A 24,085-nucleotide genomic window follows, 5' to 3' on the forward strand; every position below is an offset into this window, starting at 1 on the left:
AAAAAAAAAAAAATGTTTTTATAAAAAAAAATATTTTTTTTGAAAAAAAAACACTATTAATGTGAAGAAAAAAAACAGTTTTTATGGAGAAAAACAAATACATTTCTTTTGTAGTTTTTCTAAGGAACATATTTTTTTATGGAGAAAAAACAAATTTTGTGAAAAATATATTATTATTGTGTGAAACTATGTTTTAAAACGAAAAATTTAGCAACATATCATTTAATATAATATATTATTGCTGGGAATAAAAATATTTTTGTAAAAAAAAGTTTTGTGAGGAGAACAAATATTTAAATTTTTAAGACATATCGGTTATACAAATATATGTGTGTACATATAGAACTATTTCTTAAAAGTAGGATGCAGGCAATTAAAAATATTCAGACACATATCTGTATATTTGCATAAATATTTAAGTGCATTTTAAGTTAATGAAGCAAGAAATGACCGCAACCAATTTTCTTACATGTCAGTGCAAAAAATAAAAAATTTAAATTAGTTTTGTATGTACAAAAGCCAAATTGTTGAGCAAGCTGGTTGCAAGTGCTAATTGCATTATTAAGTTAAGTTGATATATAACTCATATATACATTATTATATATATTAGTTAAAATATATGCTTAGCGTTAAGAATTGGTTAGCTTTAGTAAAATTTTGCTTACTGTCTCATGGAACCCCAACGACGATTCGTTAGGCTGTCGGGATTGCTGTAAGGAAAAATAAATCGATCAGTAAAATAACAGTACAGTAGACAGTTTCAAAAAATTGAGTTTTTACAAAGGTGAAATCGATATTGATGTGAGATGTGCAAAACTATTAAATAATTCTAATATGAATTAAAAACAATCAGTTATGAAATGGGTACATAACGCTTGAAATTAATAATAAACAATTATCGATAAGCACAGGATGCCTCAGAAGCGCAAATTATTGAAGTTGTCATCATTGTCTGACATTTATTTTATTTCTTTTAATTTTTAAAGTGATTTAAACAGCAAATATTTTTAATCGATGGTTGCTGTCTTCGTAGGGACCAGTTAGTATAAGCGTGAAAGAGGCCTAAACATTTTGTATGAAGTCCAAGCTTAATGGCCAACAAATAAAGTAAACAACTCAACTTACAACTAAAGCTAAATTCGACAACTTTCAGCTTTCACGTTACAAAGAGCATGTTGGCTACTCAAGAGAGTTCAAAAAGAGTAATCTTTCAATTGAAATTACTCTTGAGTTTGTTTTTTTATAAATGAGAGTATGAGTGAGAAGATCGTGCGCGCTCTTTGCTATCACTATTAGCGCTCTTTTGACAACAAATAGCTTATTTATGACAGAAAGTGGTATATGAATAAAGGAAAATAAACAACAAAACATATTCGTCTTTATTTTATGACCTAAACATAACTAAAATACATATTCAAATTGGAAACCAGTTTTTTGTAAAAGTAAGACAGACTGGTGTTAGGTGTATATATGTATGTATATTGTATATATACTTTAACAAATAAGCGAAAAAGCAAAGAGACAGACAGACAAAAGCAAAAAAAAACAAAAGCTGACTGGCATGAAAAATTAAGAAATATGTCGTCATGTTTGTTTATAGGCAGGTACTAATGTGTTGGCATACATATAAACGAAGGTGATCGGCATATTGGGGAAACGACACTGACATATGACGCTATACCGCACATATGTATGTGTATATGTACGTATGTAATATATAAATATATCGCATTTATATTTGACATTTGCATATAAAGTAAAACAGTCTTTAAATTATTACGTCGAACTTTGGCGAAAATTAACACATACACACAGAAGGCAAACAGTAAATATTGCATATAATAATTAACTTAGAAAATGGCGAGCTGACACTTTGACACTTATAGACATCACTACTAATGCATTTCTGTGAAGTGTCTAAAATTATTGCATAGCTATTTCCATTTAAAGTCAACTAAACAATCGACAAACAATACATTCAGCGAGTAATTTATGACTACGTTGGTGACAGTTGACAATCAAATGTACATAAATTGTTGGTGGATAGTTAAAATAAGAAAAAACCGTTAACTACGGTTGTACCGAAGCTATAATACCGCACACAGGTGCATTTCCTATAGCATAAGAGGGTATAAATGGAATGTATCTTCATTTTGCTCAAACAGTTTGTATGGCAGCTATATGCTTTAGTGGGCTGATCCCAACAATTTTGTCAAAACTTGTAACAATTCCTTGGATAACAATGTATGACAAATTTCGTGAAGATATTTTATAAAATAAAAGAGTTTTCCATACAAGAATTTTATTTTGAACGATCAGTTTGTATGACAGCCATAAGTTATATAAGTCCGATCTGCACAATTTGTTCGGAGATTATAGTGCTGCTTTGGACAAACTTGTGTACCGAATTTCGTGAAAATATCTTCTAAAACAAAAATGTTTTTCGTACAAAGATTGGATTTTGAGTGATCAGCTCAGTGTATGGCAGCTATATAATATAGTGATCCGATCTGAACAATTTCTTCGGAAATTGTAGCGTTTCTTTGGTTAATATTTTGTGTGTAAATTTCGTCAGGATACCTAGACAAATAAAAAAAAATTCTATACAAGTACTTGATTTTGATTAATAAGTTTGTATGACAGCTATATATTATACTATAGAGCTACGATATAGGCGGTTCCGTCAATTAAGAGGCTCATTAATGAGAAATGAACGTGTGCAAAATTTCACATCAATATCTCAAGAACTGAGTAACAAAGGAACATGGCTAAAGCGACTCAGCTCGTCGCACTGAATAGCCTACGACGTTTCCTTCTGTGTTACCGCTGTGCAGGGTGTAATAAAAATTTTACTAAATGACACTACAACTAACTAGCTATTCCTGAATATTTCTATGTATAACAACTCACCTGGAAGAGGTGGTGGTGCGACGTAAGCTCATGCGTGCCCAATTGTCGCGCGGAATGATGCTCAGCTCGTCATCGCTACAAATTGCATGTCGGCATGAAAAAAATTAAGCACAAATTAATGAATGACAACAACTTTTTTTGCACGAAATTTCGGCAAACTCACTTGTTCGATGCCGTTACAGCATTGTCGTGTGGCGCCAGCTCCAATTCAACACCGCCAACACCACTGCCACCAGCAGCAGTGTTGCTATTATTATTATTGACAACATCGGCACCCAATAAACCGGCCGAAACGCTAGATGCGGTGCGCTGATGATGGCGCTGATGCAGGCCGCGCACTGCGTTTTCGCCGTAACCCTCATATGATTCGCCGTCCGAAAGTGAGGAGCATTGCGATTTGGCAGCGTCTACACATATTTGCAAATGAAGAAAGACAAAATGAAATATTTCAAGCGAAAATTCACACTTCGTTTAGCTCACCTGTGCTGGAGGGTGGCGTTGAGGGTGTGGGACTTGAGTCACCCGGCGATTCGGCCTCGACGTAGAGGAAATCTCCGTTGGGCTTGGTGCCCTTCATGCTGGGCATCGGTGCCATTTTGCTGGTTTATTTATTATTGTTTATATTTTACTACGTGCTTTAAATATTTTTTTACTTAAAATGCTTTGTGGTGTTTTAATTTCGCTAATTGTTGCTAACTTTTTGTGGGTCCAGTCTGACGGTGATTTTTTGCTGTTTATACAAAGAAAAGAAAGAAAAATATTAGTAATTTTGTTTGTGTTTCGGAATGTCAAAAAAGTGTAAAATATAATTTCTGTCAGATTTAGAAAAGATATTATACAGGGTGCATTTTTTCAATAATGGTTAATTTAGTATTCTGCGATCTTCTTCATTAAATTTCTTACAAAATGATTGGATTTTATGAGATTTTTGTATCTTGTGATTAGGATCTGTTTTCAAAGTCGATTTTGATAACAACATAATATTTTCGATATAACTATTGTGGCTATTAAGAACCAATATGACCATAGCCAACTATATTTTTAACGACCTGAAAAAGAAACGCAGTCTAGAAGCCGACCGACCTTCCCAAACGTCATCGCATCGATCTGTGGAATAGTTCCAAGAAAATCTGACGTTTATGAGACAAATTTTGTTCAGCGGTGAGGCTCACTTTTGGCTCAATGGGTGTGTAAACAAGCACAATTGCTTATTTGGGACGAAGAGCAACCTGAAGAGATTCAAGAACTCCCATTTCAGCCAGAAAATAACGCTTTGATGTGGTTTGTGGACCAGTGGAGTCATTGAAAACGCACTGCCTGAAATTGAAGCTCGTGATCTCGGCGAAATTTGATTTCAACAAGACCGCGCCACTTCCTACACATTGCATCAATCGATGGATTTCTTTATAATGGACATCTTTATGGCCACACTCTCTAATATTTTTGATAAGCAAAAGCGTTCAAGAAATGAAAAAAATCTTATGTGGACTCCTTATGGCCAGTACTTCACAAGTCCTGCCATTCCTTGGGATTAAACCATACGTACGTTACCGTATTCCTTTCTAAGCAAACAGTTCTGTAGGTTAGATTAGATTAAAATTTTAATCCTAACAGGGGTGTCACTTGAACAGCTGACATCGATAGTCCGTTGAGATATCTAAAACTCTTATATAATTGTGGATAAAAATCCTCATAAAGTGACAAAACGCTTTCAGGCGGCGAATGTTCAGTTATGTCTCCTGGTTCGCCGAAGGTATGACTGTCGAAATATTTTAATGTCAGAATGGCAAATGCTAGACAATTGAGGGGAAAGTACCTGGACATTGCCACCTCAACGTCTTCCATACAAATTTATGAACTAGCGTCCGTCATTATGAGAAATAAAGAGGTTAGATTGTCAAAGCTAGTATGTAACATATTACCGGGGTACCCTACGACGAAAGGAACTAAAGCACTAACAAATCATAGAATAGCATAAACTCAATAATGAAGATCTGTAGAGATCTGAGAATCTGCAGAGATCTGAAGATCTGTTGGAAGGAACATTTTCGTAATCTTATTTGTCGAGTACAATACTTAAAACGGGACACAAGTACCCATAAATCCGACGTCGATCTCCACCCAGCTCTTCTCTAAGGTGCTCGGTTAGAAAGAGGTCCCTTCTATGACAGTCAGCGGCAGTGCCTTGCTACTGCTACATTGTTCTGCTCTTTTCCTTGTCTGGATTTTGGGCACAGTTCCGGCCGCTTTATTTTGTAAGCAAACCGCTTTGCCTATTGGTTTCAACAAGAATTTTTGATTGTTTCTTTTTCAGAAAACTTTCAAACTCCTCTATCTGCGCTTTACTTCGTCTTTGTCAACTATCATCTCAGAAGGCAGCCTGATCTTTGGCAATCTTAACCAGTATAAAAACTTATTCCACAATTGTTATTAGAATCGCTGTGCAAAAGTCTTAAGACCGAATTCACAATCGCCTCGAGGTACCAAAATAAACATTGTACAGATTTTGCATTACTGTGATTCCACTTCTAACTCAAATTTCAACTATATAATTCAATTACTGTAGGAACCCATCAACATTCAACTGTGCATATCTTCCAATTTCGAGCAACTTTATCCAAACAGACTTTTTCAAAGGCTAATCAAGTTTAATAATGTCAAGGTTTGGAATGTTAAAAATGTGAGGCAGATAAAGAAAGGCGCACATGAAGTGGAGTACGTAACTTGAACACAAACACAACTACAAACAAATTGAATGAGATTGTAGATAGGTAGATAGCTGCGTACATACTTATGTCTGTATATCTATATTTAAATAGATTATGGGGATATACATACCTACAGATACCTATGCACACAAGCTCATATGTGCTCGTACTCATAAGCCAAGTACCGAGTTTGACCCAAATGGCTTTGAATTGGAGTGGCTACTGTCACGTGAGTGTTTGTTGAAAAAAAACTATTGGAAATGGGGCACTTGAATGCAGTCAACTGAACGGTCAAATGTGCATATGAGAATTACGCTTGGCATACCCGGTCTATTGGCATGTTAAGCTGGAGACATTTCTTTAATATGTTTGTGTGTCTTTGTGAGCTTTTGGAGCATTCACGTAAAGCACGTTTCGAATGCGCATTGTGCGCTTTAGACACAAGAAAAAAATTGTAATTTGTCACGTGTGGATTATCTGGTATGCCGATAGTTTATACAGTGGAGCGTAAAAGTATTTAGATCGTCTAAAAATTGTTATAAAATCAAGTTTTATTTCAAATTAAAAATATATTTTCCGAATTGGTTGTAGGTGTAATATATTCATTGAAAATATTAAATTTTCTTTCACAAACACAAAATTGTCCTTACAAAAATTTGATTTTTAGCGATCAATTGAAAGAGCTTTCCATACAAGCACTTGTTATCGATAGTTCAATTTGTATGGCAGCCATATGCTATGGTGATCCGATCTGCACAATTTCTCTGCAGATGGCACCATTACCTTAGATAATAGTCCAAGCCAAATTTCACGTAGATAGCTCGTCAATTGAAAGATCTCTTCATAGAAGCACTTTATTCCGAACGCTCAGTTTGTATAGCAGCTATATGCTATAGTGATCCGATATCGATAGTTCCAACAAATAAACAGCTTCTTGCAAAGAAAAGGAGGTGTCCAAAACTTCATTACGATATCTCGCAAACTGAGGGACTAGTACGCGTATATAGAAACGGACAAATGAAAATTTATTTTTTAATTGTCCGAATTTTAACGGTTGCGACTGTTCCATGGCTAAATGTCGATATGTTTTATGTTATGTTACTTATTTCTGAAAGCAGGCCTCCAAACAAACATATACATATGTACCTATATATATATAATACATATATATATTTATCTGCGCTCATTTTTCGGCTGCCCTGAATTCACCGATGTCTAAAGTGTCTAGTGCGTTGAGGAAAAAACTCGAGACAAAATTATAAAGCTATTTACTGCAGTTACAAGTTACTTTTGTGCCAGTTTTTTTGGCGAAGAATAAGAGCAGGGACATATCGAACTTAATCGCTTATTGATTCTTTGTTTTCGATGATAATTGCTTTGCGTTTATTGTGCTTTTGTGACTTACTTTTCATTGACCAAGCAAATTAAATAATTATTTGGGAGGAAGAGCGGTAAGGTTATAATTACTAGAAGTAATTGAAATAATAATTAAATTTAACAGAATTGTTAACCTAAATACTAGAGACACCACACCACACCAAAGTTGGACGCCAAAGTTTAAAATCGGTCATATAAACACTAATATTGTAACTGATTAAAAAAAAGCCATCGCGGAACCCGCAGTAGTTGCACTTCCACTTACTAACTGGTTTGTTTTGAAATAATTCAAATGATAGCTTCAAGCTTAAAGCTAGTCTGACTAGTTTACTAAATTATTTTTGAAACATGTAAAGAAATTAGATCAGCCTACTTTGCAGTGCCAACCTTTGCCCATAACAACTCTTTTGGGAATTTAGTAGTTAGGGATACTAAATGATGATTAAATATAGTCTATCATTAGTTTCTCAAATCCATAGATGCCATATAAAAACTATATTCATATATAATATGTCAGTTCAAAAAAGCCAACCCGAAACCCGAGAAATGCAATAAACCATACGGATCAATAAATCGAAAAAAATGTTCTTTCAAAAATGGCAGACTTCAAAAAGATTTCCAAAATAAATTTTTCCACAAAAAAAATTACAGAAACACTTCATTTTATTTTTGGATATTTTGAAAAAAAAACCTTCATAAAAGGTATTACGAGTCTTTCGTTCGTAGAATAAAGGTCACATAACTCAAGAACTCCAGCCTGCCTTGTTGTCGAAATGCTAAAAAGGTTATTAGACACCTCAGGATTAGACACTCAGGATTTGAAACACATTTTTTTTTTAAAGAAATGTTTCATCGAAGTAGTAGATTCCTTCTAATACTGGTACTAAACCTGCCACCTCTTCACTGAAAACTGCGTAGCGCGGAAGGCCATTGGCAACAGGAAAATTTACATATAGAACCTTTGGGTAAAGCATCTACGTAGACAGCCAAGTATCAATCAAGGCAGTAACCTCTTATCAGCCAGAAGTGTTTTGGGTAGCAGGGCAGCATTGGGAACTGTTACCAGAAGCAAGCAATGAAATAGTGGACGAGAAATCGTGACTAACATTAGAAACCTAAGCATTATCTATACGACTATCTGGACAGGAACATGGTAAAGAAAATCAAAATCCGATGGAACAAGTTACCTGGGTCCAAACTGAAAAAGTCGTGTTCTTATTGACATTCGTTAAAAGAAACTGCTGGAACACTAGGAATATTAAATTTTCAATGTCTGGTAGCGACACGCGCCCACAAAAAGAGATTGACAGATCAATAATACCGCAGGAAATGTCTAGAGCAAGGCACCAGGGAAACAAAGAAGTATAGTAAGATTACGCTGTAAGCCTCTGGGGTCCGCACGGTATGATACACTAGAGGAAGTATTGTTAGTGAGGCAACAGAGTCTATTAAAATTTGCGAACATATGAAATGATTGCGTAAAAAACATGTTAGTTATGAAAGTCACAATTTCTAGTATTTAAAATGCAAGTTTTAGGAAGTTAGCGGAGTTAGCGACTTTGAAAACTTTATTGCAATAACTGATCAACAAGTCACAACGTCTGTGCCAATATACTAACTATAAATGCTATAAATTGAATGATAGTCTAGCAGCAACAAAAATTTATAACTTTAAGATACTTCTATGCCAAACAAACTAAACTATTAGCAACTTTCCACAATTTTAAACTCTGAAGAGTGGCTGACACACCTACGACTGAAAACAAATGAAGCACGAAACGACAAACTTTCTTTCACAATTATGGCGCTTTACTGAATGCTTTTACTCCAAAATATTTCTTTTCGGTGCAATGAGAAAATCAATAGCAATTATCAGAGAAGACCACAAACTATCAAATCACAAATATAGCTTACTAAGCATAGCAGAATAACGGAGCCGTTCATTCACTGTCAGCGTGCAAGTGAAAGTGCGCAAGACCACTTGCAATTAAAGCAACTTATTTTTGGTGACTTTAATATTTTTGGGAAATTCGTTTGTGGGAAATCATGTTTAGCAGTTGGAAAATGCGCCGGTGTGTCGCAGGTGCCCTGCAATTAGTACAAAGCGAGTTTTCGCTATTAACTATTTTCTCCGAAAATTTCTTTTTTGCTTCTCACTAAATATGGCAGTTGGAAAACTAGATATGCAGTAGTTTAGGTGACATGTATATTTATTTAGTAGTTGGTATTTAATGCTTATCATAACTTCGCAATAACAACAATATCAGACTCGAAATCCAAAACAGAATCAGCCAACAAGTATATAGTGCAGAGGCATGGACGGATGCACGATTCATATTATCCGCTAAGAATGCACCTCTTTCGGAATCACACCCAGTTAGTATTATCTAATTTTACTGAACTTCCGGAACAGTACTAAACCTTAACTCTGGCTGTATTTGGCCCTACGGGTCCGCCATTAAGCATTATTTCGTCAGACTAAGCTGGACAAGAACGTCTCTTCAAAAACTTCCTCTGGGATTATTCAGATGATCTTAAGCTCTCCATACTAGATTTGATTGCAGCATGCAAGTTATAAAGTTGTCGGGCGTCATCTTTTGGTTTATTATTCGTTCGATGGTAGTTCTCTCCACTACATATCTCGAGCAGAAGTAAGGGATATGCTTGGCGTTTTCATCGGCACTGCTGCAGAATGAGCATTTTGTGACATCATCGTGGCCGAACCTGTTCAGGTGCTTCCTGAAACAGCCATGTTCCGTCAAGAATTGCGTTAAATAAAAGTTGTCTCCCCGTATCGTTTCTCAATCCAGGCTGGTACGTTCTTCATTCGTTCGTCCACCTTCCTATTTCTGCCGCATCCCATTACCTTTGGCACTCTTCGACCTGACTGTCCTTTTTTTTGGTCGCCAGGTAGATATATTCATTGCTTTTGATTTTTGATAGACTCTACTTAGCGCTGAGGCCATTAAATCCGGCGGCGTAAGACCAGATATGATACTGGTCGCTTCATGTGAGACCGTTCTAAACCCACAGGTCACTCTAATGGCACACTAACTGGACACTGCCTTTACCTTAATGGCTGCGTACATCAGAGTTGACCGACTGACTTTACTGATCGGTGATACACGTCGACGACATCGAACAATACGCCGACAGGACGTCGGACGCAACAGACTTCCGACATTCGCTGACCGCCATTCACAGTGGAGATATCAACACCTTCACCGACTCCCTCCCCGTGAATGGCGTATTTGGCGTTAAATCACCACCCATAGCAGACGAAGAGCTCGAGTTGCCGCGAGCAACGCGAGAAACGCGAGTGACCCTTGCGCAACTTCGTTCTGGATATTGTAGCAGGTTAAACTTCTACTTACCACATACCCAACATATGTATGTCCTGCATGCAACGAGTCTCCGCAAGACACTGACCACCTCTTTGCATGCCCAACCAACCCCACCCTTCTAACACCCTTTTCCCTTTGGTCGGATCCCGTCGAAACAGCACGTTTCCTGGGCCTCCTCACCATCCCAACGGGGATTGATAACCGTTAAAACGACAACAATAACAACTGATCGGTGATACACCGACTCGACCTCGGGTAAACTCACATCACCCTTTCCAACTTACTAGCGGTGACATCGCTGTCAAGATATCCAAGGGCTTCCCAAAAGTAGAACTTCATTCGGTATATTATATTATTTTATATTTCATACCATAATAAACGTATTTTAATAACGACCATTAGCCACTAGTTGTCAGCTTATACACTGAATTATCTGTGCTTTACCCACTGAAGCAGTCTGCCTTTATGGCAGGGGTTCTCCTCGCCTCGGTCAATACAAGGAGCCCGTATTTTATACAAATACTTATTTTGTTAATCATTCTTCATAGACACTTTTCTGTAAACACACTCACAAAATGTGATTTTTGTTAAACCAAAGCCACATGTAAGCTCTTAATCTTATCTCCACATATCTCATAATTTTGATTCTGCCCCATGAAACTTCAAAGCCCACACGGGCTGACCGTCAAATAATTTCAAGCGTCTAGCATACGAAAGCATACGCATACATAGCATTAAATTCGCTTAAGCCGTCATTCTCTATGAAACCGCAACACAAAATCTTGTCTAATGCAATCGGCAAAGTGTGAAGCCGCAAAAACCGACGGCGCTGCGATTGCGGCCGCTCGTTGAAGGCAATTAGTGGGACCGTTTTGAAATTTGCGCATAATAAAAAGTAGCTTAATTGCAATAACGGCGCTGGCGTTATGTGTGCAATAAATGAAATTATTGTAATTATGAGAAAAAGCCAGCTGCAGAAGCCATAGACGTGCGGTAATAGAAGACACTCAGAAAAGAGCTAACGAAGATCAATTGTGCAGTGGAGTTGATGTTGCCAAAGCAATGCTGGTACAGCAAATATGTGATAGTAATAAAAAAGGCTGAATTTATGATGATTATACGAAGAATCAAAGGCAGTAAAAATAGAAACGAGTGCTTAGAAAAAATTATTGAAAAATATAAAAATGATACAATTATAGGAAGGATGTAATTGACAGAATATTGCAAAATAAATTTTCTTCTTCTTAATTAGCGTAGATACCGCTTACAATAAATTTTATTAAAAGCATATATGGCTATGGATTTCTTCGAAATTAAAGATTTTCTTGAGCAAAATTGAAGTAGCGATCCATAGCGTACACCTTTTGTAGCACTACAAGTGTTCCCAGCTCAAAACAGAGCCATTGCATGTGATATGCAATATTATTGCAGCTATTAGTAGATAAAGAAGCAGCAAAAATTAACAGCCAAATAAAAATTGTAAATCATGAAATACGACAAAAAATGCTTTGTAAATAAAAAAATTAAAAAAAAAAATACTTTGTAAACAACAAAACAAAAAGCGGCATGAATGCACTTGCTACATTGATTATACTATACATAGTATGGGAAGAAATAAATGTACGTGTACCCTCGTGTAGACACCTCATCAGGTTGCTTAGGTACCAATTTCTGCAAAATACAATGTGTTGCACCGAAGCTATGAAGATTGAGGACTTCAAAACAGCAAAACTGTAACCGTAAAACGAAAAGTGTTCGACTTGCAGCAGCAGTAGTTACACTTCTAGTTACGAACTAGCTTATTTTGGAACAAAACCAATAACAGCTTAAGACTTAAAACTAGTCCGACGTCAAAAATTAATCACGATATTATTTTGGGAATATATAAAAAAAAACTAGAACAGCGCACAGTAAATCTGTACTAACTTTTCATCACAGCATTCTCAAAATATATATAGCATAAGCATACCTGCTGTAAAGTAATCAAGTTTTTCTTAGAAATCAACTGAATTACTAGTATGAGTTTTCTTCCGATACACTGAAAGTCTAAGAGAGCGTATTTTAAGTTCAAATTGAGAACTCTGAGTACCGGATACTTTAGAAGAGAGATATGTAGGTTGCCTTTTATGTTCCAGTATTTGGCAAACCTAGTGTAACAATCTGCTAACTCACAACTTAATCTTAAAGTTTGATATTTTTGACGTTATGCATACTCAGAACGATTACGATACGAGCGCTTTTTGTGTTGTTTACAGTTAAAATATTCACCTCGGCAAATGAGTGTAGTTTACAGTAACCTAAAATATTCATGTCGGTAAAAAGTTGAATTAAAATGTGAATATATTTTTACAACTTTCGACGTAGATTAACTCAGCAACAGGGCAGCTATGAACTGAAATCGAAATTCGGCGATGAAGCTCGAAGTCGTAGGGTACTCCAAGATGAATTGCGTGAAGGTCGTCCAAAAGCAGTTGCTCTTCCGGAAACTATTGAGGCTGTGCGCAAACTAATACTGACAGATCGACAAGTGATTGACGTAAGATTCGTAAGATTGAGAACAGCATATGTATATTCAATTCATTTGTCAATATGCAGGTATGCTTTGGAGTTACCTCAATCAGAGTGGCAAAAGTGCTACGACAAATGGTGCAAACACTTGCAAAAGTGTATGGATCTTAATGGAAATATTTCTAAAAACAATAAAGCGATTTTCGATGATTAATATATTGCTTTTTGTTCACTAATCTCGGAAGTATAAATAGGCAACCTACATATGTATATATATCCAAATTGATTCATATTATGATTAGTTGACGAGCTCAATAAGAATTTAATTTTATATAGGCTTGCCCACTCTACAGTTAAAAATATACTATTTCTAAGCATAGAGGGAGTCAATGTAATATTTTTCTTCCCAATATCCTTATAATAAATTAGTCTTTCAGAGAAGCCTGATAAATACTTTATATATAATATGAAGACTTTACGCTGTTTCCTCCAGCAGATTTTCGATTATTCATGGTTATGATTATATTATATATAGTATTATGACCTTATTACCTTGTGAATAAAATCCGATCATATTTCTAGTTATCAATAATTTTAGTTGTTCGATTTTATAGTTGAGTCTGAGTTGTGAGAGGAAAGGATAAAGCGTCTGATAAGTGTTTTCAGTGTCCCTTATACTCTTTGTATGCCATTCTATCGGATCTTTTCATGGGAACGCTTCAAAAGTAGACTTTAACGATATCAAACCACAATTTTATTGTTGATTATATGTTGGAAAGTCTCATTAATATTAACTTAAAAAAATCGATGAAATTGTAGCACATAAAAACTGACAAAATCTACATTAGCTCCTTAATATAATTAGTGATCATTAAATTTGTTGCACTAAGCACCCGAGTACCAAAGAGACATAGTAAAGCAGACAGTAGCGGAGCAGTGCAAGAAGTTGATGAATGGTTTTGTGTCAACTTAAAGTACAACTTCGTCGAATTCATTTAATATTTATAGCACAAAGTTGACAAGAAAAGCAACGAGCTCAAAGGCAATAAAGTGAATATGTATACAGGTAAATGGATAAAGAAATCTAGTACAAATTTACTCGTATTGTGAGACACTATTAACAGACACTGCATGTGTTGGATTGCACATGTGTCTAAAATACAAAAGAACAAGTAACAATGAGTAGAATAGGTGAGTAGTAATGTGGCATTAGAAAAGAGTGTCACAGCAATGTAAATAAGCTAACAAATGTGGAAGAAATTGGATTGCAGTCAACCTGAAATGACGTGGAAGAAGTTAGTTGTGACTGAAGTCAATGAACTGCTCAATATATAAAGCATTGTAGAGCGCTACAATTTTAGTTCTTATTTTTGATAATTCATGCTTTCGTTGCAAGCAAAAGTCATTATCTCTAATTACCAGTTAATTGGAGGAAAATATTTCTAAAAATACTAATTATATGATATTATTTAGTTATTTTTGAAATGTTCTAGTTTTCAGCTAAGAAATTAGAAGAGAATAATAGAGTAGAGAGAAGCTGATTTTTGGAATGTCTTAAGTTAGTCAATCGACTGTGTTCCCAGCCTTAGATAATTGTCATAGGTAGAGTGTGTAAAAGAAAACTTTCTTGGTATATAGAATAGTATAAGCACAAAACTTTGTTGCTTTTTTTTGTAATAATTTTTGTTTGGCAGTTGTAGAATCAAAATCTTTAACACAAATAGCAATAGATAAACATTTCTTTCAAAAATTGTAAAAGAACTTCTTCTAATAATAAGTCAACTGTTCCCAAGTGATTTGGAAAATTACTTTCTGAAAGTTTAGTCAAGTCACACACCAAAAATAATATAGAAATGTATAAATATAACAACTAATCCATAAACCTTCAATGAAAACAAGATGAACTGCATCTTTAACTGCAAAAGCTTCTCATAAAAATATTTTAACTGTTGTCCAGCGATTTTGAAATATACTTTCTGATAGTTTCGTCAAGTCACACACCAAAAATAATATAGAAATTTATAAATATAACATACTAATCCATAAACCTTCCATAAAAATAAGATGAACTGCATCTTTAACTGCAAAAGCTTCTCATAAAAATATTTTCACCGTTGTCCAGCGATTTTGAAATATACTTTCTGATAGTTTAGTCAAGTCACACACCAAAAATAATGTAGAAATTTATAAATTTATCATATTTTATGGCTTAGTCCGTGCAAATTTAAATAACTGCGCCTTTTAATAAAACGTACTCATAAATATAGCTTAACTTTTCTCAAACGCTTTTGAAATGTACGTTCTCACAACTTAGTAAAGTCGCACACCACCAATTCGAATAACAACATTCTTAAAAATCTTTTGAACGGCAAAGAAAGAGATGCGTTGAGTTCAGCTCGAAGTTTATGCTCTGCATTTTCTTTTCTAAGAAAGCAAAATACTTCCTCATATTCGGGTTCTCATTTTCGTAGGATCAATTTGAGAGCTGATTAGAGTTGTCATAGAATTTGCAAAGAGCTTTTTAAGGGTTTATATAACCTTACAAAATGCAGAGGGTGATCCGACAATAGTTATTTGTAAGAATTTTCTAACTTAGTTTTTAAACGGGTTTTTTTCCGAATTGCTGTGTTCAGATTGAGATATCGAAAAAAAAATATTATTATATTATTTTTTATTTATATGTATATCAATCACTACAAATTCCAACAATAATAAAATACGCCCATAAAATCATTGGACATCCACATTCTTACAAATACACCCACTAAATGCCACGCTTATCAGCGACAGCTGTCAAACAAAACATATGTTTGTCAGCACATAAAATCCGAAAGATCCACCCACCAACGATGCCGTGCAGCTGCTGCGCTAAATACTACAACAAATAGCTGTCAAGAGCATAGATTTCGTTTAAACATCAACAAGTCCATTTGTAATCCGCCAGAGGCCTATACAATAAGAATAATAAACGAAGAGCAAAGCGCACTGTAGGCAGTTGGCAGTTGGCAATATGGCAAACGAAATTCAAACCTACAAGTACAGCAACAACAAGTGATGCGCTAATGCAATTAGGATTTGTAATGTACGCTGAGCAATAAATTATGGCATAGATCAAGATAATCAAGAGAGAATGTCGAGAAGCTGCGCTGATGGACAGCGCACAAAGTGCACGGCAAAGAGGCCACAAGTTCAAGTTTGCCAACGTCATTGCCGCTCTTCACACAACGCTCGTTTTATATGCTCCAATGTAGTTGCTGGCGCATAAATCAGAAACATATTGAAATTGTTTAGAATTTGTGCGCATTAGAGACCGATCTTTTTATGACTTGCCGGCTCAGTTCATGATCGAAGGCTGCGGCATGAAGTTTTTCTTTTATTTTCTTGTGTTTTTTGTTGTGCTTCGATTTGTAGCTCATTTGCGCCAACTGTTGCATTAGTTTTTTTTTGCTGCAGCAGCCATTAAGCAATTTGTAATTTTTCAACCATTAAATCGCTTTTTGTTTTTGGTTTTTTGTTTTCTTTTGCTTTCTGTCCGTCTTTGTGTGTTTCATGGTTTTATTAGTGAAAGGAAAATTATTTTGATTACAACGAAACACCACTCAGCCGATTGCGGCATGCAACCGCAAATTAGAAATTTAATCTCCAGGAAAGTTGAAGCACGAAGCCTTCGTTTATGGACAACCAAAAAAAATTTTAGTTAAAGATTTGGCGAAAATCAGTAAATAGATAGTGGATTAAAAGCATTTGAATATTGGTTTTTAATTTAAGATATTAAATCTAGGTGAAAGAAAGAAAGACGATAAAAATCGGTGCCTAAATACCTTGGAGGTTTATTTCATAATTCTGAAAGCAATAATAAGACCTTTTCTTGGCTTCGGCTCACCATTGCCACGATATTCGGCCGACTGGCCGTCTGTTTCCGGCTCGTAAGCATAGCTCCAAGACTCATCAATAGTAGTAAAACGTTTCGTGATATCCTGGCAGTCGGCAAGCATAGTTTCACAGTCGTTAAGGCGACGCTGTTTTTGGAAAATTTAGTGATTTTGGAGTCAATCGCGCTTTCACTTTTCTTAGGCCCAAATGATCTATCAAAATGGTTTTCACTGATCTTTCCGATATTCCAACGATGCCAAATTCAAATTTTTCAATGAAAAACCACTTTTTTCTATTATTTGCCATTACTGTTTCTTCATTAGTATCCAATTCAATTCTTCAACATTCTTTTATATAAGTATAAATATTATGTAATTACTATATTCGCTTAGTTGCTCCAATACGTTGCTTCTTCGTTTCGCAATTTGTCTGTCTACTTAGCCTATAGTCCATAATTATTTACTAGAAAACCATAATTATTTTCTTCGACTTATTCTTTTTCGTTTCTACCACATTCCATGTGTGATTACATAAACTCCGTACCCAAGAGTATGCCTTACTCCACACCACTTACCAATAAATGAACGTGTCTGACATAAATATTCTGACTCTAGGCAGTCTGCCGCTGGCGCGACTTATTTACTCTCTAGTGGTTACCTCTTCAGTTATTAATTATGCAATTTTTCCATTACGCACATACGCAGTAAGTAACATTTATGATAGCTTCGAAGACAACGCAATATCTATATTTTCTTGATTTATAATTATGCAACGGCTAATGCATGCCAATTGAGAATTATGAAAAACGAAAGATTATGGCTATTAGATAACATATTACTTGAGCCATAATATGGACGGACATATGCAAACTAAATGGAATACGTAATGAGTTATGTATTAATGCAGTACAAATTCCAACGGTGGTTTATATTTGTAGTTGGCAATGAGAAGTGAAGAGAATTAATAAGTTTGAACTCAAATTTTACAAAAACTAAAATGAGATGTCAGATTTAAAAAATTCTCTAAACCTTACGTTAAAATATTCATGTGTCTTATCTCTTATATGTATATGAAATTAGATCCTCAATTCGCATAAACTAAAAAACATTTTCACACTGACATTAGATTATCTCTAAATCAAGATCTTTACAAACCACTTGTAAATTACAAAAGAAAAAGTCTAACAAAAATCCAGCTGTTTCCGGCAATTGTTGCTCAGCACTTGAGACCATCTCTTCGCAGCTTGTAAACACATGTAGTAAGTTATGTAAGGGCTGCTCGAGAGTGCAGATCGAATTTCCAATAACTACCTGCTAGTGACATGAGCGAGTGCAATCTCTCATATGGCCTTTATCGATAACTAATAAGTATTGAGTGTGAGTTGTAGGCAGTTTCAAGTGCAATTTGATAAGAGTGCGCTACCTGCGGTGCAGAACCACCCCTGTCTACAGTGTACAAGCAGTTACGATCAACTGTATGGTGTGCACAAAAGTGACGTTCCAGCTGTTTTTCGTCTCTTCAGGTTTTCCACAGAATCGCTGAAGATTTATAACTTATTTGCTATTGAGAAATATTTTTTTTTATTATTATGCGAGATTTCAAACACATGTTTCCTCTATACTTACATATGTACGACAACTAATTTAACAACTGTTATGTGATTTTTAATGGGATGACTTGAGTATTTGAAATGAAGGTCTGTTTGGTTTGTACAAAATTATTTTTGTGTTGATTGTAATACAAGTACAAACGTTAGTTTTCTTTGACATATGGTTTGTTAGTCGTCTGCGTTTTGTTACTGCTCGGCTGATCGGCTAGTAATATTCGCGCTTTGCTCTCTTTTCAAAACAACAAAGGTTTTCAATAGGCGTCAGTAACAAATTACTCTAATTATTGAGTTAAAACAATGATATTTCGCTTTTGCCACCATTTGATTTATAATAATAGTTTATTCGATTCGAAACTCGTAAAATTTAAAGCGCAAATCAAAATTTTGAATATGGTGAAACATTTTTTAAATTTTTGTGAGCATGTTAGCAAAAGATACAAATTTAATAGTGATTTCCCCAAACAAGACTATAGTTACTATAATAAAGTCGGAAAGAAGTTTTTTTGTTTCAAAAGTTTTCTAGTGAGTTTGCTTTAAAGAGACATATTTAATAATAAATAAATAAAAATGGTCTTCATTTTGAAAAATGTTTAATTCCTTAGATCCCAAAGCCAATCTCCTGTAGGATCTCCGAAAAAAGATGACGCACTTTGAAGAAGATTTTTCAGCTTAAAACTACCTCTAATCCAAATAAAATACAAAAAATATTATTATAGATGAATACAAATCGATTATTAATCGCAGGACTGGAAAAAATTTTGACAATAAGAAAGAAATTTTTCATTCAGAGGGGCTTACACATTTTAATTATTATTAAAAATCTAATTCCTTCTAACATTACCCGGCAAACGTCCCGCTGTGAAGAAAATATTGCAGCCGGAGCTAAGAGTGTACACGAAGACCGTAGTGAGTCGGTTCGACGCTTTAACGTCGATAACTTATATTGAAATGCAGCTAGTGTCAGAACTGAAGCCCTTCGACCTTTCTAAGCGTCATCGCTTCGCTCTATGGGCTCTTGAAATGTTTCACGAATATTTTGTGCTGCAATGAGGCTCATTTCTGGCTCAATGGGTATGTAGACAAGCAAAATAACAGCATTTGGGACGAAGAGCAACCTAAAGAGATTCAAGAAAAAACATTTATTTAAGAAAAAACAGCCGTTATTGTTGTTTTTGAGCCGGTCCATATTTCATCAAAAATTGTGCCAATCGTTATCGCGCCATTATAACCGACTATTTGATGCCTGAAATTGAAGTTCGTAATCTCGGCAGCATTTGATTTCAACAAGACGATTAATAGATTTATTAAGAGAACACTTCGGTGAGCAGAAATTTTCACGTTTTGGGCCGGTCGATTGACCACCAAGATACCTACCGATGCACTTTTTCCTCTATGGTCAATCCAGCTTCGATGCAGACCTTGAAGCAAGACATCACGCGTGTAATCTCGAACAAGCCATCAAAAATTGGACTAACGGACTGACCAGCTGAGGCGTAGACGCGGCCAACATTTGAAATAAATTCTTCAAAAAATGAATGCCAAGGAATGTTCTTTGGAATGACAATAAACATTCCCCATCAAATATGCAGTTTCTATGTTTTTTCTTTAAAATCTGTATCTCTGGGCCTTTTGCCAAATCAATTTGGAAATAATTTCGAAGAATATTTAGACATGTATGTACGCAAATCGATGATTTGAATTTTACCAGTGGATATAACCTGTTAAAGTACCTAAATTACCCAAAACCTGGAGAACCAAAAAATTAAAGTTGAAAATCTATTAAAATTTGTTACATAGCAAGACGAAGTAATATCAGTAAAGTATCCGATATCGGGAGTAACAATATTGAAAATTTTATAAAACTTGCATATAAAATTAAGAAATAATTCTACATATAGAAGAAAAGTGCCAAAAAAATCTGTAACAGCGTTACAACTGAATCATACCATTGATGTATGACTAAACCACTACATTAGATGTATACTTATAAATATAGAAGTAAGACATACGCTTAAAGAAACACATAAAATAATTCACAACAAAAAAAACTAATGAATGCCTCTAAGAACGAAACCAAAAACAATCGGGCTCACCCTCGCGCTCGCTGTAAGTGAAAACATACTGTATATATCTAGAATCATCGATGTAAATACAAAAATGCTGTGAAATTACAAGCTCATATACAACTGTCAACACACCAAACAAATTACCACAAACTTTCGATAACAACCCAACCAAATATATAATTTAATCAAAATTAATGGCCGCAATCAAATGGAATATGGAGCAATACGAAAACAAAATGAGCCGGAACACCAAAATACACAAACTAATAAACCAACGAATATAAAAAAGAGCAAAACTCGAGACATATAAAGAAAATCAAGCTACGAAGCTTTTAAATGAAAATGGAAAAAATTCACTAACAGTGGCGCTTCGTTATTAAATGTGAGAGAAATTGGGTCAGAGGAAAAAATAAATAGAGGCAAAAGCGAGAATTTAAATATTTCAAGTGTATAAATAAAGACTCAATTCTGATTCTTAAAGAGAATTCTGCCTTTTACGTAGATTGGGCGCCTATAGCCATGGATCTTGGAGTTTTGGTTTCAAATAAAAAACTTTTTAAAGTGAAATTGATCAACTAAGTATTAGGTGATAACACAGTACGCAGCGAAATAGTGAAATAATGCCATGAGAAGCACGCTTATAGTTTTAATTTATAACGATCAAGTCGGGAAATGGTCGGTACAGCTATACGAAGAGGAATGACTCTTCTAAGTGGTTTGTAGGGACTAAAGTTAATATTAGACCGAAATTACGCCACAAAACCAAAAACTAGTTAGCGAAAGCTTACCCCAAAAATGAAAGCATAAGCTTATCTTCAGCTGAAGATTATCAGAAGTTGTCAATGAGAATATATACATTCGCAGATGTATGCCTGTAATAACAACTTTGACAGAAAACATTTAAAAAACTTTCATCTATGTGAAAGCTTAAGCACAACTTTGACAGAAAACATTTAAAAAACTTTCATCTATGTGAAAGCTTAAGCACATCCTAAGCTAAAGCTATTCATAAGATATCAGAGAGAATATCTAATATATAAGAATAAAATATTCACATTCCCAGTAAGAATTGACTAAATAACTTTGTCTCCAAGAATGCACCAAAAAGCCAATCAAAAGAAGCTTTCGCCAATATGAAAGCTTATAAACGTGAAAAGAATTGGAACACAGTAGATTTTAATGAAAATATATGCAATTAATTACTACATTGGTTCATATATTTAATCGAAAATGTTTTCTCAAAGCAACAATGCTTCGAAAACCAGTTCAAAAAAGCTTTCATACTAACCAAAAAATTTTCATTTAAATTAAATGATATTCTACCTAATACTGTGAGCGTTCACCTATTATTTCGAGCTTTCATAATTTCTTTGTGTTGATGTTTTTCAGCTGAGGATATATAAAATGAGTTTTCAATTTTTTTCAATATGAAGAGCTTTCACTTGTTAATTAAGTCCATTTAACAGCACTACAAAACTTAGCGCTTTTAGTTATTTTTAGAGCACAGCTATACTTATACTGAATATAACTAAAATTTTAGACTCCCTCGTAAATTTAAACGAAAAAGTTTTCTATAAGAAACAATTATTTAAAAATGAGTTGAAAGCAGCTTTCACCAATATGAAAGCTAGGCATGTTATTAGGAAAAACAATCTAGCAGATATTAATGAAGATTTATACATATAATCTTTACATTCCTTGTGAAATTTAAGCGAAAAGTTGACTCCTAAAAAAAATTTACCATTAATATGAAGGCTTAGGAATTCTGATATGTACATGAAATAAGAATTATTCGCTCGAAAATATTGGTAAAAACTGTTTCCTTATAAAACATGTCTTCAAAAACTCATTAAAAAAAGCTTTCGTCAGTATGAAAGTTTCAGCAAGTCAACAAAAAAAAAAGAAACTAGCATCCTAATTAAAAGAAAATGTATACAATTTTTAAAAGACATTTAAATGCATTTAACTGCCGCACTTGTCGGAGTCTTATAGAGAAACAGCTGCCGTTTTCTCCAACTTTAGTAAAAAGCGGAAATTTATATAATTCCCAAAGCACTTTTTAATTATGAGTATACATGTTAGCGATGCTTTTTAAAACACATTATAACAACTTTGCAAATTGCCATCTACACAAGAGCTTTCACGACTCCCACTCAAGACGCTGAGCACCAAAAAAGTTGTACTGAAGAAAAAGTGAAATTAAATATTTCAACTTAAGAATTCATCAAATAAACGAGCATGAGTGTGGCTATTTTTGGAAGAAAGCGCACATGGCGCACCACTGCAACAACAACAATACTAGGAGCTGTGCCACTAGACAAATGGGCAGACAAGAAGGCAGAGCGGCAATCGGGCAGCACGCCAGCTACAATGCTACTCAATGACTTGCCGACGAGCGGCAGTGACGGTGAAGCGACGGAAGACATCAAAAAAGCATCAATTCTGCAAGTGTGGAGCACATAAAATTGGAAATTAAAAATACATGGAGCGGTGCAGAATTTGCTCGGGAAACTATGCCTTCGCGGCGTTTCAAAATTTTCTAGTGAGCGGGTGTCTTCACAGCATCGTATTGGCGCGATTCGTGTGAGTGACGGCAGGAATGTCTTGTGGCATGCGGAACGCTGTTGCTTGTTTTTGTAGAGCACGAGTGAACTGGAGTAAGCATCTGCGGGAGTAATTAAAAGGAAATAAATGCGAAAGTTATGCGCAAAAGAGAAGAAAAAAATTCATTTACTTTTGATGAAAAAGCTGTGAGTGTCAGCGGAAAATTGGAAACAAAGATTTATAGTCTACTAATTGCAACACAAAGCCTGACAGCAAGAAGACTCAATGAAATTGGCGCAAATAGCAGAGTCCTACTAATTGGTTGCCACTAAAGGGAGCTTATTCTACTTTTTTTATGAAATGCGTTAATTTTTTTTTTTTTGCATAAAATTTTCAACGTTGAACTAAGCTGTTTGGAAAACCAATGTCGACACAGCTGTTTTCTCTTAGTAAAATATCGAAATTCCAGCGTGCTGGAAAAGTTTTACCGAACAAAAGGTGACGGCAATAACCGTTAAAATATTTAATAGCAGCAAAAGCAATCGTTTGACGTTGAAAAGTTAATAACCGTGCGGCAATTCACCTATTTAGGCACGTTTGCTATGTTTTTTTAGAAAGGGTTTGCACTTTTATTGGTTTTTGTAAAAGTAAATTTTATTGAACTTGCTTATAATATTTATTTCAACTCATTTGCTTATTTGTATTATTTCAAATTTTCACTCACTTTTGTTTTATTTATGCGCGTTAAGACCTAGAAAATAAAACCACTTTTGCGGCTTTCGTACAAACGACAAGGTAAACCAGTTTGTAGCTTTTGTCTGTGTTAAATTGACATTAAATAAGCCGAAATAAGAAACGGTGAGTAATGCGGCGTTATAGCCAAATACATTCATATATAGTCAGACATATGAGTAGAAACAGCAAAACAGCGACAAAAAATTTAGATAAACATCTGGAAATTAGCAAAGTGAGCAAAGGCGTAGACGAAATCGTAGACAAATGCTTATAATAGACAACAGCTGTTTGACATTGAAGACTACCCACACAAACTTGATTAAGTAATCACCCAAAAGGCTGAAGAGAAAATTAAATATATTATAAAGCAAATTTTATTTTATTATTATTTCATTTTTATTAAATTAATTT

The 24,085-nt window shown here is 34.8% G+C and overlaps 1 protein-coding gene across 10 annotated transcripts in view; it reads right to left on the reverse strand.

The window, feature by feature from the left end:
* LOC108977761 (rab11 family-interacting protein 3) overlaps positions 1-24,085 on the reverse strand; it is a 152,216-nt gene that overhangs the window by 114,033 nt on the left and 14,098 nt on the right. For 7 of the 10 annotated variants that reach the window (XM_018947631.1, XM_018947629.1, XM_018947633.1 and 4 more), the window contains exons 3-6: positions 3,391-3,640; positions 3,074-3,317; positions 2,911-2,985; positions 666-710 (exon numbers count right to left, since the gene is read on the reverse strand). In XM_018947631.1, the coding sequence (XP_018803176.1) occupies positions 666-710; positions 2,911-2,985; positions 3,074-3,317; positions 3,391-3,505 (479 nt within the window). In that variant the 5' untranslated portion in view covers positions 3,506-3,640. The remainder of the gene's footprint in view (positions 1-665; positions 711-2,910; positions 2,986-3,073; positions 3,318-3,390; positions 3,641-24,085) is intronic. The other 3 variants (XM_018947637.1, XM_018947638.1, XM_018947636.1) reach the window with 1 other exon arrangement.

Source organism: Bactrocera latifrons, unplaced genomic scaffold, assembly GCF_001853355.1.
Source record: "Bactrocera latifrons isolate USDA-ARS-PBARC rearing strain unplaced genomic scaffold, ASM185335v1 scaffold_95, whole genome shotgun sequence".
Taxonomy (NCBI): domain Eukaryota; kingdom Metazoa; phylum Arthropoda; class Insecta; order Diptera; family Tephritidae; genus Bactrocera; species Bactrocera latifrons.